Source organism: Typopeltis vanoorti, chromosome 2 (assembly GCF_054136105.1).
Source record: "Typopeltis vanoorti isolate ZY-2024b chromosome 2, IOZ_Tvanoo_1.0, whole genome shotgun sequence".
In the NCBI taxonomy this organism is placed as follows: Eukaryota; Metazoa; Arthropoda; class Arachnida; order Uropygi; family Thelyphonidae; genus Typopeltis; species Typopeltis vanoorti.
The window spans coordinates 63,419,147-63,437,605 of NC_143550.1; the positions used below are offsets into that span (position 1 = coordinate 63,419,147).

An 18,459-nucleotide genomic window follows, 5' to 3' on the forward strand; every position below is an offset into this window, starting at 1 on the left:
AAGGTCCCCAGACCTGAAGGTATCTCCAACAAGGTGTTAAAGCTACTACCTTGCAGAGCTACTGTGCATCTGACAAATATAATTAACTCCATCCTTCACTACAAATATTTCCCTTCCTACTGGAAACTGGCAGACATAATGCCAATCCATAAACCTGGAAAAGACCCTCGATTGCCTCAAAGTTACAGACCAATCAGCCTCATCTCAAATCTGCCGAAAAGGTAATTCTTACCAGACACCAAGAATCAGTACACCAGCTAAATATTCTTTTTGAGGAGCAGTTTGGGTCCCGCCAATTTCATAGTACCATGCAACAAATATACAGATTAGTGGAATATATCACCACAGGTTTTAACTAGCGTCAATGTACTGGGGCTGTTTTCCTTGACATAGCCAGTGCATTCGATAAGGTTTGGCATCATGGTTTGCTATATAAACTGATATCAACTGGTATACCAATGGGAATCATTCATCTAATCAAGTCATACCTCCTCGATAGGCACATGCAAGTTAGGATGTGTGGGGCAGTTTCATCACAAAAATGCATCTTGGCTGGAGTTCCACAAGGATCCTTACTAGCACCGATTCTAGTTTCCATATACTTGTGTGATATCCCGCACAACCCATTGCCATCAATCAAAGCCCTAGATGTGGATGATACAGCGATATTGGCCAGATCTCTAAAGCCGCATCTAACCATCAAGAAATTGCAAGAAAACCTATTGCTAATCGAACAATATTTCACCAAATGGCGACTCCAAGTGAATCCTCAGAAGAGTGTAGCCATCCTATTCTCTAGAAGATCAATGCTTCCTATTGCAGATATCCTCCTATTCAACACAAAAATCTCATGGCTAACTGAGATCAAATATCTTGGCGTACTATTGGACAGAAAACTGACTTTCAGCTCCCATATCAAGACTCTCTGTGCAAATACATCAAAAACCATAGCCCAGCTCTACATGCTAATTAACAGGAACAGTAAGCTGAGCACCAGAATCAAACTACTCATATATAAACTGATAGTTCGTCCAATACTCACCTACGCTTCTCCGACATGAAGTCATACCGCTAATACTAATATTCTTAAGTTACAACATGTGCAAAACAAATGTCTCAGAATGATCCTGAACTGGTTCATATGAACTGTGCAACTTCATCGTGACTCAAATGTCCCCTATATTTACACTTTCATGCAGCCTATAGCAACCAAATTCTTCTCAAAAGCATCAGTGCACTCTAACAAACTGATCCAACTGGCTGCAGATTATGACGCAATGGATTATTTCAAAAATAAAAGACCAAAAGCCATCCTAAACTACAATACTGAGAACTAATCTCCAAGCCCACTCAGGGTGAGCAATTAGCTCATAAAGTTTTCTCCACTCACAGTTTCTCTCAAGATGGCAGGGAATATGAAAAGCATTTGCTTCACCCCTTAGGTCAGTAATGACGTATTGTATCCTTGGTATCTCTTCTGGGTCTAGCTCCCACTGATGAGGCCTCAAAGAAGGTTGAAACTAGTTTGAGTAATGGCCTTTCCCATATTGCATAGTATTATACATATCCATAAGGATATGGCTACTGATGTGAATTCATTAACCTCTATATACAAGTAACCCAGTTGTGAAGTTACTTCACGTGCAAACTTTGTTTGCTTACAATTGGATCAAGGATGAAACCAAGAACATCAATTTTTGGAATCTTTAATTTACAATGGAAACGTGGACACTGAGGTTCTTCAATATTTTAAGTACCTCCATTTCTTCAACCTCTATTCTCTCATCAGCCAATTAAAGTCATCTTTCCATAGCCATTCTGACTTTTACTCGACACATAGCAAAAGAACTCAAGGATTTCCTTTGGACTCATCTAGTTTTCTTTCATAATTAGTTTGGCCTTTCTTATATGTCTCTCTTTTTGAGTGCACTTTGTACTGCCCATGGGCATGCTGATCACCCCCCCTTTTTTTGTATGCCCTCCACAACTTGTTCTTTTACTACAACTCCTGCTTAATGATGCTATTCATCCATCTGAATGGCTACCTTCTGACTATGGGTATATATAGTCTGATACTGCTTTCTTCAATTATGCCATGGCACTGCTGAAAGCTGACTGCTCAGCTTATCATGATCACCTGTTTTGCAATTTCACTATATATCCCTTCTTAACAGAAAATTTTGCATGTCTAGATCTTCCATTTCAAGACTATATGATTATTTTCCCAAAGCAGAGGGAGCATAGCTAGTTAGGTTACTTTTAAGTTCACTGATGCTATGACCATATCCAGCACTCTCAAACCTAGTGTTACCTGCATTACATGTTGTCTCAAGTAATTATCTCAGCAGGTGTATAAATTCCATTTGCTTCCCTGCACATATCCAGCACTCTCAAACCTAGTGTTACCTGCATTACATGTTGTCTCAAGTAATTATCTCAGCAGGTGTATAAATTCCATTTGCTTCCCTGCACATACCCATTACTGCTTCCAATGTTCCCATAGTTGAAATCCTCCATAATAATATAAATTAGATTCCACGAAATTATATACTTGGCTTAATCCTTTATCCAAGTGTAAGCAAACAAAGTTTGTGCCTGAAGTATTTTCAGGACCGGGGCATAATTACTTGACCTGTACTCATCAAGCTAATTTGCCAATGCATGTCATCTACATTCTCCCTTATATTCCCTGCATTATAGCAGTGACCAATTACATTTCATCCTGTTGGCCTCTATCTGAAATAAATGGTCTTAAATGAACTGCCCTCTGAATCCTTGTTCCCCTGATGTACTTTACTCTTTCTGGCTTCAGTTCCAATGCTATCATTTGCAAACCCCCCCCCCCCCCACACACACACATACACCCTGCTCCTTCTATCCTCACTGAAGACACCATATCCCTTGCAGTCTACTCCTATAATTAGATCGTGCCCTGAAGCAAATAATTAAATATCGCCCCTGATGAATTATAAGACAAAAATATAAGAAAATCTCCAATTGCTATTTTGTTTTTATTACAAGAGAAACATTAATGCAAAATGATTACATAATAATATTAATTAAATGTTTGCTCTACAGGGATATCGCACAATAAAATTGTTTATAAGCTCTTCTAAATTTAAATTATAAGCTGTGTCTGCCTCTATCGATATAGTTGCTAGACCAACCAATCGTTCTTGGGTCATTGCTGTTCGCAAATAATTTTTAATCAGTTTAAGCTTGAAAAAAACTTCTTTCCTCACTTGCTACGCTAACAATTCCTGTTAGCATAGTAACAGCACCTACTGCAATATAGCTGAACAAGCGCCCTTATTAAGCCATGCAATGAGGCAAGATGCCTCTATGCTACACCCTGTCGATGGTACTGCCTATGAAAATATCCTCTGGCAACCAAGTCTCACCAATGCTTAAGTTGAGCTAACCAATGCCAAAAACCTGCTCATCCTTATTTAGAATGAGCAGGTTTTTGATCACATGGTGCTAAATGTAGCACCATGTGATCATTATTCTACTTGTTAACATCTAGTTTATCAGGACCCATACTCATTTGCCTCCCCCCCTCAAAAAAAAAAAAAAAAACATTCTGGTTTCCCTGTCTCTGCGTTTCTGAACTCTCTCTCTCAAAAGAGTCCTGATGCCAAACCCATTCAAAATGCAAGCCACCCATCTCATATAAATCCTTCCTTCTACCAAACTCACTCCATACATTCAAAAACTTCACACCATTCTCATCTGCTCCTGAGGAATATGCAGGATACAATTTTATTTCAAGATGAGTTATTGGTGAATAATTACAGCATTAGCTATTTTTTTAAAGAGTTTGGCTAGTATGTTTAAACAAAGATTACAGTGAAATTATTAATTAAAATAAACAGATCCATCCAATGAACAATAGCATCAATGCCATGCTGAAGGAAATTCTCTTTAAACTGTAGCAATGCTTTTTTTTTTTTTTTCAATCGTTACCTATGAGTCTACTATGGTGAGAGTTGACTGTACTACTATATTACATTAAGTGACTTGTTTGCATCTACTTATGTGACTAAAGCTAGGAAAAAAAAAGCTTCTTGAATTTATTCAATTAATTTTTAATGTAATTGTTTCACGGATGTTTGAGGATTATTATTAATAGTTAAAAAGTTTTTTAGTACTGCATTTGTTGCTTCATTTCATGCAATGGTATTGATCATGGTGAATAAAAAATTAAGGCAGTTACTTTTTGCAAAGATCTTTCAAATTTTATTTCTTGAAAATATATTTCTATGCCATACAAAGTAATAAAAATAACATTCCAAAGTTAACAAGTGTAAATATGGAGTGACATAGCTGACACAGAAACATAAGTTCAGTAGTTTAAAAAATAGCTATCTGTCTACTAATATTAAATTTTTCACTAATGAAAAATATACGGTGTCATAAATAATAATTAGGTAATTCTTATGAATCATCATTTATACATTGATCCTATAAGCAGTTTGGAAGAGTCTGTTCATTATGATTAATTATGATTTCTAGCCATGGAGAATTACAATCAAGAAATAAATACTGGTATAATAATCTCATGATGATTTAACACAAACAAGCAGATGCTTATAACTGGTCAATCTAACAAATCACTTAATACTAATATTGCATTAAATATTTAATTTTAAAACATGATTTTTTTTTATTATCTTCAGTAACCTTTAGGATTATTGGCTAATAATGATGCTTCTGTTATCAAAAAGTTATTAAACCATTGAGAACATTACTATTAATGTGATAAGAAAAGTAAAAACATCCCATCTAGACTTTCATGTTATCATGCCAAGTAATTTGACCGTGAAGAAAAAACATACATATAGCAAATATTACCAAGACTAATAGTGATACTAGTAATAATGCTATTGTTAGTGCAATACCCAGATTAGTCATAAATAGGAAATATGACTATAGAACAGTGAATGATGCTCACAGTTAGTATAAGTTATCTGTCTCTATAATATATATATATATTTTTTTTTTAATATGCAAGTTTGAAATAAATGAGCTGTAAAATAAAAAAAAAAGAATCATGCAGTATACTATCAATGGATAAATTTCAGAATCAAAACTAAGAATTATGAAAATTCAGTTTATCAGTATATCACAGTCATTTCATTATTTCACTATTAACTAAAATATATGGACTAATATAGATTTTAATGAAAATTATATCTTTATACAGGTCCTAAAGCAATAGTTATAATATTCCACCGAGCATCAGAATGTTCAACAGAAAAGTGAACATCTCCCCTAAATAATGAACAAAAATTATATAAACTTTATCTATAAACACTAAACAGTCAAACTGGTTAAAACTAAGTACATATTTTAATTTCTTTTTTGGATAAATTTTTATGTTGTACACAGCAGCTGAGCTATAAGTTACCACAAACAATTTATATCATAATGAAGATTTTTAAAAAAAAAAAATTGAGCAACAGTTATGATTCCTAAAAGCATATGAAAGACTATAAAAAAACGTACTATACAATTATCCAGTCTTTAACTAAAATTTCAATTTGCAAGTCCTCGAATGGGTAAGTATATCTATTGACTCCTTGATCAGAACTCTGTGGATATTCGCTATTAAAAGAACTGTATTACATTAAATAAATGTATTCTTATTCAAAATTCTGATCCCTGTGTTAAGTCATTCCTCAAGAGTATATATACTACATCCAAGAGACAAGTCACTGTTATCCCATCATTATAGTAAGCTACAGTATTCTAAATTCAGTTAACCATTATAAGGCCTAACATCCAGTTGGGAGGAAAAAACTATCAAACAAGAAGTAAGTTACAACCAGTTATAACAGTGTTGAAATTTTTTTCACTTGGTTATACTATAAATTAATGATGCAAAGAAATTATATTCTTGGATTTATCCTTTATTCAAGTATAAGCAAAGTTTGCATGTGAAATAACTTCATATGCAAACTTGGCATATGAAGTTACTTTTTGCTTACACTTGGATTAAGGATGAAACAATAATATAATATTTATTGGCATCTTTAATTTACAGTTATGACAGTGTTATAATTTACAAAAGGCCAAGAGTTCTGTATAGCATAAAATGGTAATTACACAGAGTTAATTTTAACGTGAATGAATAAATCAGCTATATCAGAAATATAATTACTATTGGTAGAAAATAGGTGATTAAACATTTACTGTATGGATAAATGCATCTGTTATCAGATTAGATTAACACTGCCTAGATTCCCAACAGATTACATTATTTGCAAGGAATCAGTCAATTATCATAATAATCTGTTATAGCAAACTTGCACATCATGTTATCCTATTTTAAGTACTGTAATAATCTTGGGAAGCCTCAAGTGGATTGAAGCATATGCAGAAAAGATCACACTAGAGGATGAAATCCTGGGGAAAGTCCAATTAGGAAATAAACTGGAGAACAAAGTTCTGTTTTGCAAGATTGGGAGTACTGGTGGGTTGCCTAATGTGGATAGGCTAAATCCTAGAGAGTTTGAAGCTATGATGTTATTCTAGCTATGAGAAAAAATAAATGGATTATAAAAATACCATCACAATCCTTCTCATGTAAAAGGCTTTCCCAAAGTAATCAGTGCACAATTGTTTGTGAATTCTACATTTTGTTCATATATGAATATACAAATGTAAATTGCCACATATCTATCAGCAGATGAACCATTATACATTATCCTACTCAGCTAAATAAAAAGGAATGCAAAAACAATAAAAAAGCAGCATTTGTGTCATGTGAACATATTTATGCATGCATAGCAAGGCTACACTTATAATTATAGCATCATCTTCAAATCCAATAAAATAAATCAGACACTCACTGCAAAAATCAACTTTTTTTTAAAAAATTCCCTTATGGGCAGCTGAATGTCAGTGCTAAGTTGAGGGCTACAGCCCTCCAAAAATACAATAAAACATGTACATAAAGTCACTATTATTGTATTTTTTTGTTCTATTACTTTTTTTATTTTTTAATAATCAGACTTTTGTGTTTCATTTATAAAGGAAAATTCGAAATTCTCTAATATATTATACTTACACTGTAATACATACAGCAATTTCAAAATGTGCAATTTGCATAAAGTTCTATGATTTCTTAACTGACGTTAACTTCCCAAAACACATATATGCTCTCTGCATGCCATGTGCTTCACAAATACATACATAGTTTATGCCACCACATTCGTACAAATAATCTTATCACAGATACTATATGTGTCAGGTATATTCACTATTTATCCAACACCAATTTTTTTGCATAATAAATACCTCTCTATATATGTTTTTTGGTCCCGTAAAGCTATTAATAAATTTGCACGTGATCCACACACAAAGAAATTCTCTAAGTCACTGGATATTTTTCAAAAAAAGTATATATATATATATATATATATATTTTAGGATCAAATTTCTCTCTTTATAATTTTTCCATCTTAAACTTGCCACTCGTATGTGTAGGTTATTGGTTCATGGAAAATTTATTCCACCCTATGCTAACTTAAAATATTCCACCTAAATGTGTTCTTAATACAATAATTATAATGTATAATCAGAAATGAATACAGTTCTTCTCTAGATAGTTTTAGAACAGAAAGGACGCAATAGTTTATGGTGTGTGTGTGTGTGCATGCATGCATGCCTTTCCAATATGCGAACAAAAAATAGAACATACGTGCCCAGAGTGAAGATGAGCACATATCTTGTGTCCCCTCAAATGCATATATCAAACTGCTACCATTGGTTTACTTACCATTTATTTTAACCAGGAATCTAGGCCTTTCTTAATTATAATGTTGAAGCCACAGCTTTATATACCAGAGTTAGCTGAAAAATTTCTTCGTTGTTATTCAACATAGTCCTCCCACCCCAACAAGTGACATACCTTGTAATGTTTGCTGAATTAAGAATACTATTACAAATGACTTTCTCTACAGCAAATACCATTACAAAATTCCAGACCAAAGTCTCATAGGCCCACTGTAATTAAGACGAAATTCAATTGTGTAATTTACTTCTCGTAGAAAGGCTTATACGTTGGTTGCACATGATTACTAAATAACTTCACAACGTATACTGGTATATAAATTAAAATAAACTTTAATATATACTTCCTATATTTCAGCAACGTCAAGTTGCCATCTTCATGGGAACATAAGATTAAGACACATGCACACAGGCACTAAAAACAGCAAATGAGGTCGAAGCGAGGAAACTACTGTTTTTCCCAAAGTCCTGATGGTGTGCCCCTAGCAGGCTATATTAGTATTCTTGGCCGTTGGGCTGAAGTTCTCAAGATGTACGTCTCCCAAATTTGGGGCAGTCTCATGCATCCAAATTTGTTGAGGTTTGGCATGTTTCTTAGGGCGGAAGCTGATTCTATGAATAGTCTTTCAAAGAATCAGCCTCAGTCCTAAGAAACATGCCAAATTATGTAAATTAATATGTAATTTACTATACTGTGTGTAATGGTAACTTATTTCTTGCATGTTGTGCATACATATATACTCCTGAAGACAGCCCCAATATAAGATTCAAAATGTCGAGCAATAATAAATTTGCGCTTTAAAATGGTTGTTTATCCCTCAAGTTTTACCAGGAGTGTCACTTGTTTAACTTTGAAGAAAGAATTGTAATACAGATTTTTAACGTTTTGATTATTTTATATATATATATATATATATATATATATATATATTTAATTACTATGATTACCACGAGTATGTGGATGGAGTCAGAAGAGTAATTAGACTAAGGTACTGATTTATACTCATAATTAGATTTAATGGAATGAATTTAGCACAGAAAAATAATTAAACGTAAGTTTAACAGTTCCTATATTTCGTCTGTCATAGAGACATAATCAGGGATACAATATTGTAATTATAAAAGCACACAAACAATAAGTGGAAGAAGTTATGACTAGTTAGACAGTACCCATACAGAGCACTCCTATGAGGAGTGCCTTCTATGGGTGCTGTTGGCTAGCCTTACCTATTGGGTGGAAGACCTAAAAACTAAAGTTTCTCAAATCTTGAAGTTTAACCAAACCATATTTATTTAGATTAAATATTATTATTATTACCCAAGACCCCCAAGGAGTCAAAGACTCATCTAGGAGGGCCTTTTCAAACACACTCAAATTCTCTGCAGACACCACACTCTCAGGCAAGGCATTCCAATCATTCACAACTCTACATGCAAAAAACCTGCTTCTCACTCCCCTGCTCACACCTTCTTTATACAGTTACAAGGATGACCTCTGGTTCTTCCCTGATCTCCCAATGTTTTCTGTAGAACTTCTCCAACATTGACCCTATAACAACCCCTTACTAACTTGTAGGTCTATATCATATCTCTCTGCTTCCTCCTATACCCTAGACTCTGTAAATTGCACTTCCTCAATCTTTCCTCATATTCGACATTCCAGAGGTCATGGGGATACTGCACTCTGTTCTTCTGCATTAGTACCCACAGAGTGCAGTATCCCCTTAGGCCCACAACTACCTTTACACCTTATATAGACCATTTAAATTCATTATCAGGCATATATTAAAATACAGTTAATTGCTTTTATGCCTTACTTTTATCTCAAATTCGAAATGTAAGGATAGTGTAGGCACCGATAATATCGTAAACCAAAGTGAGCTAAGGAAAGTGTATGTGTCCTTTTACATTGATCTTAAAATGAGCATTAAACTTTAATGGTGAGCAATTTTTCCACTGTTATTTCTGTTTCATATCATGTGACAACACTCAGACATTGTTACAACAAACATAATGAAAAAGTCAGATATTATTTGACTATCATGATTTTTTTTTAACTGGAGTTAACTTGAATTTGAAATAGGAGAACTTAATGTTTCTATGGTCCTTCAATTTATGTGCAGACAATGATTAGTTTAAGACAGTTCTGCAAAATCAACTGCAATTTAATGATAGTCACTTTGGATTATTAACATGGAATATCCTCCACAGAATAAAAAGACTTGTTGCAAAAAAAGATCCTCATTGTCTCACACAAAGATTACCAAACCGTGCCTTAAATTCATTTACTGTTTTCATATTCACCACACTCTCAGACAATGTATTATCAACCATTTCATGCAAAGAATCTGCTCCTCACTGTACTATTCATATCCCCCAAGAATGGACTTATTGTCTGATTCTCTTCTATGAAAAAAACACTTCCACACAATCTGTAACAGCCTTTTACTAATCCATACTTCAATCATATCATATCCCTCCTCCTCCTATCCACAAGACTGCAAAAGACATTCTATCAATTGTCTCCATACCTGACATTCCAGAGACCTCACTTTAATCTTCTCAGGATCCTCTTTAATAAAGATTTTTATATTGAAAACAAAAACAGATGACCAAATCTGTGCAAACATTAATGAATCTAGACTGACCAAGGCCTTATATGTGGAACCATATCCCCAACTTTGGACAATCTGCAAACAACCAAATTTAATCTAGATTGCAATAAATTCTTGAGAAATGTCAATCTCTAAATTAATTTTTAGCATTAATAAAAAAATCCAAATGACACAAAATTCTAATTACTGTATAATATATTTTCATGATTTCTGTTATAAACTTGTTCACACTCATTTGTGAACATTGTTTTACATTTTATGGAACAGGACTGACAATACTTTCATTCAGAATAATTTTTGCACCTATTCATCATCATTATTCATTTATAAATTATTAATCATCACTGATTATGATTCAGCTTACTTAAGAATTTTGAAATCTTAGAAATCCTATTTCCTTTGAAATAAATTTTGGAATGTGGTATTAGTTCATCAATAGCAGAGGGTAACACTAAAGAAAGCTAGTTAAATAATGATTAGTTTTATATGAAAAATTCAATGTTTTTTTTTAATAGTTTAAAACTTGAAATTTCATATGAAATGAAGGAAAAAAATTAAAGTATAAACAGCTGTTATAATGTAACACTAGTAACAATTTTTTTTTGACTGCTTCTGAATAAAAATTTCTGAAGCCAGCTATGTGCTTGAGAAAGCAACAAGATTTTGTTGTCTAGTAATTCAACCAAATTCATACTGACAAGAAAAACTGCCATTCATGTATATTCATAAAAATGAACAATGTGAAAATATAAATAAGAGTGAATATTCACAATATGCTAAAAGCTGATAACAAAAAATTACACTGTTTGACTAAATGAGGAGTCTTAGTGGGAAATTTTAATATTTTTTCAGCAATAAAAAAAAACATTTCTGCATCACATGAGATTTCAAAAAATAATGTGGATGTTTGCTTTTTAAATTACCAACAAACAAATTCTTGTTGCTAAACAGGAAAGTACGTATCTTACATACTGCCTGTTAATAACATATATGTTATAAAAAAGATCACCTTGTATTTTCTCAGATGAATATATAAATGGGTACATATTACAAATGGGATAACTTGTCTACCTACATGTCAAATAAAGTACACATGCTTATCATGTGCACTTCACATATTCAATGTAAAAATTATACATCAATTTGTAACTTCTTAATGAAAAATATTATATATATGATAACCACCATTCTGACCAGCCTGACTGTAATAATCCACTAAGAAATCCAATAAAAACATAGCAACAATGCCATGTAAAAGGATATTTGCTACTGCAAACTTCTGACAATAACAAACTATTCTTCTGGTCCCTACAAGGTTGCTATAGTGACTGTACCTAAGGTTATTGCAAACAGACTAATTACTGTAGCGTGAAGTTTCCTGTGAATTGCCATATTAGTTTATAAACATATTACATTGCAGACAAACAGCAATTGCTTTTACACGTCAAAGTATGTTTTAGTATACTCAGCTGACTTAAATTTTTTAAGCACCAATGGTTATCAGCAATAACCTGTAAGGCATACATAAATTTACAATTTCCTTTTCAAATATTTCAAATATTCAAAGATTTTATATAATATATAAAAATCAAAGGTTATTTTTATCTAAGAAAGCAGGCAGATGCATATTCAAAAGCAGAAACTAACACAGTAAAAAGCTAAAGCATATTAAAAAAAGCAAGTGCTTTTTTAACATGCTAGAACATTTTTTAATAATAGAAGAACAAAGCAAATAGGAAAAAAAAATAGTTATCTAAATTAGCAAAAACATTCTAAGTGTTTAAATGAAACGGTATAATCCTAATGAATGCTTTCAAAAAATTAAGAGAGAATCTTTTAGGATTACAACTAATATTTTTTTCTCCTTTCCATACCTGTTTGTCTTTCCATTATAAATTACTTTAAATAATGCTATGAAATTCCCATGTATTTGTAAAATTTATGTCCATACAGAGCTGGGCATGAGAGATTCCTTGGTGCCTGCAGATGGAGTAAGATCCTCTTCACTTAAAAATTGTAAAGGCATAAGTACAAGATTGCCACGTATTCGTGCCACCTGACATTTTGCCTCTGAAGGTCTGAGTTCTGCTAAACTCTTTTGCCCCATGTACTTCCTTAATTCAGCAAATGTATGCACTACATCAGTAGGAATGCAGTGGAATACCTAATTTAAAAGAGAATATCTCATTTAAAATAAAATTTGTATTATCTTAATTAAATATGCAGTAATACAGGGAACCTCAACACCTCTACTGCAATAACATCTATAAACCTGAATATTTATGCAAGTTAACTAATCAAAATTCACCATTTTTCAGCTGAAAGATAACAATCGTTACTGATGTTTGAAGAATTCCATATCTAAATCACACTGAATCTGCTTCTCCTCTCCTATTCCATCTTCTCTATCCTCAGGAATAGCCTTCTACAAGAAGTATTCCTAAAGAACAACTCTAAAAAAAAAGTCTCTAAACTTCTCAGAGTCCACCTACACACACACACACACACACCACTGATGTGCTTATAGGTCCTCCAATCTCTCATGTATGGAATTAATATATATATATATATATATATATATATATATATAAATATAAAAGTTAGTTATCAACATAAAAAGGGATAGTTGATGATAAAGTGAAGGAGCTAAAAGTTATGTGTAGAGATGTCATAGCTTTGAAATAGCATGAGTGAGATAGGGTTATGAAACCTTACAATATTTCTTTAGAAATAACAGAAATAAGAGACAAATTTGAAGCATTGATCAAGTTCATTTGACTGACTATTGGCAGAAGGGAAATGTAGTTAGGTGAGAATAATATTCCTGACTGGAATAGAAACAGATGGATATGATTTCCACCCTTTTTTTTTTTCATGTCTTCAAACAGAAAAAGGAATGTTTTGAAAACAAAGTAATTGTGCCTGCACAAAGCAGATATATAATGAGAAAATAGTGAAGTGATTAAGAGGCATTATGGTGTGATATGGAAGTAGATAAGATGATAATTAGATTAAAAAAAAAGTAGATAAGAGAAAATTCCAATGAGTTAATGACAGCCTTCATATACTTGTTTACTAGAACTCCTAACATAATATGAAAATTTTAATGTAGTAGGAAGATAAAGTTGTTGCAGTTCAGTAAGGAGGGAAAAGAGTGATTACACTGAGGTTTTGAGTGCTGGAAAACTTTATGAGAAGTAGGACTGAGTTCACTATCAACTAATTATCAGCATGGGTTTGTTAAAGGAAGGTCATGTTTAACAATTTACTTAAGCATTTCAATGTAGATAAATATATAGATGTAGTTAAATCTAGATAAATGTAGATAAATATAGATCTAGATAAATGTAGATAAACAGGTGGTGGTGGTAGTGACAAATACATTGGTAAAGGAAGATGCATATACGGTAGTATTTAGATATGTGTTTCTAAATTGTATTCTCTTCTTTTCTCTATTAGGCAAAAGACTAGGTCTATACATGATTCTCCTTTTCTGAATCCATTCTGTACGTCTAAAATAAAGCTTTCAGAATATTTTATTAGTTTGTTATTTAAAATTCTGCTATATATTTTGTAACAGGAATTTAGAATACTTGTAGCTTTTTAATTTTTAGGGTAATCTCTATTACGTTTTTTAAAGATAGGGATCGCTATTGCTCTTTTCCATTCTATTCATGTTGAATAGATTTTATTTAAAAATAATAAGTCTTTCTTTGAATCTTATTCCTGCATATTCAAGAGGTCATAAACATTACAAATTTGCTACAGTTAGTCGTCCTCATTATTTCCAAAGTTCATTTGACAAAAATAACAAGAAATAATCAAATGCACTTTCTTTTCAAAAAAAAAGTACATTATAAATCATACTTCATTCTGAAATCTCCACTCAATGAAGAAGAAATAATATGTATTTTCTACTTATTATCATCACTATCTGGAATTTTGTTTTAGTACAAAGAAGAAATCACCACATATTTGGAAAAGACAGCTACCACTAGTTTAAATAGGTGGCAAAGTAGCTATACTTTACACTAGCCATACTTTTACAGTTTTACACTAGAATGTGTGAGTATGCTCCCCAAGTGATTTATGTTTATAACAATTGTCTTGTGAATGGTTTTGAAAATAAATTATTTCAAATATCAGAGAATGAATAGGTGGGTCATTCCCCCCCCCCCCCCAAAAAAAAAGAGCTGAACGATTATATGCAACACATATGAATCGATTTTTTTAAAATTCAGTTATTTCTTTCTTTCTTAAAAACTTTCGATAATAAAAGTGAAATTGTGATTATTATAAATTAAGAAATTATTTTGGCATAAATATTGTATCAGACTGTAAAAGAAATAATGTATGATAAAAGGACCTCCCAGATGAGTCTTTGACTCCATGAGGTCTTGTTTAATAATAATAATAATAATAATAATAATAATAATAATAATAATAATAATGGTATTTCTATTTAGGATATAATAAAAACAAAACAAGACATTGCTGATGTATTATGCACTACTGCTTGAGGCTCTTTAGTGCGACTTCTGAAGTGGTCCTTTTTTCTGAGTAGCATTGAGAGTAATCTAAGCTTTTAGCCTTTACCTCCAGTTGAGATGATTATTGTCTAGTATTTCTAAGACAAAAGTTATTTCCAGCAGCAGGTAAAAGCCATCATATTTGGAATTTTTTTAAGAAAAACAAAACTAACCCAATGAACTTTACGATGCAATCTTTTTTGTTACCTATATTTGCGGTATGAAGTATTTGCTTCAGTGGATACAACAATATTACTGACTTATTTCTTTTACCAAACAGTAAAATGAAGTAATAGATATTGAATACTTTCAAACCAGTAGAAAATTAGATAGAGTAATTATTTATAATTCAGTTCCAGGAGTTTCATTCTGAAATAAAAAATCTATTGAGCAAAAAATTTGTTAAGACATAAAAAATAAATGTAAATAAAAAATAAAAATAAATACTAAAAGAAATGCATAAATTTTTTTTTGATTTGTAAATCCTTAGGTTAAATTTTGAATCTACTTACCCTCGGTGTGAATAAACTACACATTCACTGTGTGTTTAGCAATCAACAATTTGATGATTTACAAACAATGCATGCTGCATGTAATAAAAATAGAAAGTCGATAGTTTAAGGTGATGACCTGCAATGTGATGCCCCAGGCAAATGCCTGGCTTGTCTAGTGCTTCCGCCAGCTCTAAACTACACACCGAGAAACACAACTTGCAGTTTTTACTAAATATTATTAAAAGTCGCAATATTTATTACAATACATTTAGAGCATAATCACATTTAATGAATGTTAATATTCAAATGTGTTTTTATTTTATTTTATTTTACAGTACTGCTTACTGTATTAAACCAGCCCTGGCAGTCAGCTTGTGCTTTTAGAGAACACAGAGAAAAATGTAAAAATGCTAAGTACTGTAAAATACTAGCTAAACAAAAGTCACGGGAAGACTTTGGTAAGAAAAGAGAAAATAAATGTCAGGAAGGAGGCAAAAAGTTCTGGAGCTATTGAAAAAGCTTAGAAATGGATGAGGAAAGAGTACTGTAAAAGGAATTAGAGATGATTAAGGGGATATGAATGCTGAATATAAAGAAAGTAAGGAAAGAAATCAGGAGGTTATGGGGGAGAGTGAAAGATAACAGTATACTGGGAAAGGTTGTCAGTGTGTCACCAAGGTATGACAATGATAAGTTCAGATGGTATGCTGTCAAAGCTGTGTTTCCTATCCCATCTCCAAAGAGTGTAAATACAATATATAGTTTTAAATTTTCAATAAAAGAACATAAATGAAGTCATTTAACACAAGAATGAAAATTAATAAATTAATCAACACTAAACAGTTTAAATTCAAATTTACTTTTTCGAATATGCTTGTATTCAGGGCTGCAGTTCGAACCCATGTATCTTTATAGAAGGAATCAGATATGGGGTCTGTTACATCTACAATTGATTTTTCTTCTGCTATTAGTCCTAAATGTTCTCTACAAAATTGGGAAAAAAAAACCATTCAGTATTAAATGCATAAAATCTATTATCAAATTTATATCTATAATCAAATTTATATTTGATTGGGCAAGAGATAAGAGCCTACTCAATAGGCCCTTGTCTGCATTTCATGCTTTGCAATTGAATAGGTTTACTTTCTGGCTGTTCAACTGCATATCATGGTGGATGGCTTCTTCACCAATGTAAGAGTACTTCACTAATGTAAGAGTACCTCTTTCTCCTATATGTAAATAACTTGTCACTGACCTCAAATCCTGTCTACAGTTCTCATGACAGTAGTACACCCACATTTTAATTACTGTCACTTTTAATGAGGAGATGGGGAGGAAAGAAGAAAACAATGCAAGAAATTAGACTGGAATACTTAATTACAACTGACTATTTTACCCAAAGGGGAAGAAAAAATATAGGATTACAGCACATATACTGATGGGAGTAAAACAGAAGGAAATACCAGTTGTTCCTTCATAGCATATCAAAGACAATCCATTATAAAAGAATGCCATTTAAATCTTACTCTATAGAGGTGGGAATTTAAGTTCTGCTTTAAAAGTGCATACTGGAGTAGTAGGAGATAAGAGAGCTGATCAGATGACTAAGGAAGTGGCCACAAATAAAAAGCTAGAAACAGACTACAAAGTACAGTCATCCTTCAACTTATGTCCGTTTGAAGATACGCCCGTGATCCCATAATGGAATAAATAACATTTTAGACTATACTTTCAAACAAGACGCAAGTGAGCATAAAGTAAAAAGGTTTTTATTTAGCAACAATGCATCATGCAACAATGCAGTGGCAACACATTCAGCGGCAACCTCCTTCAGCAGTTGGCTTCAACAGTTCCTCTGTTGATTTTGTGTTTGAAAAATATGTTATTTGTGTATTTATTTAATTATTTCACGATATTTTGTGCAACATGGTCCTACACACACCCAATCAAAAAACCTAGTGAAGAATGACAGTAAAAGAGATGAGCAATTGATCTTGAAACCGAAACTGCAAGTTCAATGATAGTGACGAAGATACAACAAAGTCCTGTCAGTGATTGGAAAAGCTACTTCCATCATGCATAGAGGACCTGAATCAGAAGCGCATACCTCTTAGCACTATGACCATAACTGCCAAGGCACTAAGTCTTTTCAACATGTTGAAGGAGAAAGCAGGACCCGATTACGACTACGAATTCAATACTTCTTCCAGTTGGTCCATGAGATTCAAGCAGCGTTTTGCACTGCATAATGTGAAAATATATGGTAAATCTGCAAGTTTCGATGAGAAGGCTGCCAAGAAGTTTGTGGAGAAATTGGATAAAATTATTACGGAGGAAAATTATTTCCCACAGCAAATATTTAACATGGATGAGATCTCCTTGTTTCGGAAAAAAAAATGCATGAGCTGACAATTCATCCACAAAAAGCTAAAATCTATGCTTGGTTTCAAAGCTCTTAAAGACAGTGTTATGATTCTGTTAGGGGGGGTGGGTAATGTGGCTGGATATAAACTGAAACCATTTGTGACATGGCACAGTGAGAATCCACGAGCCTTCAAAAACATTAGGAAGCATTCTCTTCCAGTTAATTAGCGGAGATATAAGAAGTCGTGGGTGACTCAAAAATTATTTGTGGATGCCTTAATCAACTTATGCAAGTGAAATGGAAAGCTATTGTGTGAAAGAAAATGCAGATAAAATTTTATTAATTCTAGATAATGCTACAGGTCATCCGTCTTATATTGGTGATCTTCACCAAGTTCAAATACTACTTCATTGATCCAACCAATGGATCAGGGAGTTCTAGTAGTGTTTAAGGTTTATTATCTACGGAGAACTTTTTCACACGTCATTTCTGCTCTGAAGAAAATGACCAGACTTTCTTGCAATTCTGCAAAGCATTCAATATTTATCATTCTATTAAAAATATTGCTGTGGCTTGGGATAGTTGTGACATAGTTCAACTTACAGAAAGTGCCTCTGAAGAGTTGACCAACGAAGAATTGGTCGAACTGGAAGAACATG

The 18,459-nt window shown here is 32.7% G+C and overlaps 1 protein-coding gene across 6 annotated transcripts in view; it reads right to left on the reverse strand.

The window, feature by feature from the left end:
- Positions 1-4,214: 4,214 nt before the first annotated feature.
- LOC150109091 (phospholipase D1-like) overlaps positions 4,215-18,459 on the reverse strand; it is a 584,228-nt gene continuing 569,983 nt past the window's right edge. For all 6 annotated transcript variants that reach the window (XM_090411563.1, XM_090411593.1, XM_090411586.1 and 3 more), the window contains 2 exons: positions 16,296-16,419; positions 4,215-12,576 (listed from right to left, as the gene is read on the reverse strand). In XM_090411563.1, the coding sequence (XP_090267689.1) occupies positions 12,352-12,576; positions 16,296-16,419 (349 nt within the window). In that variant the 3' untranslated portion in view covers positions 4,215-12,351. The remainder of the gene's footprint in view (positions 12,577-16,295; positions 16,420-18,459) is intronic.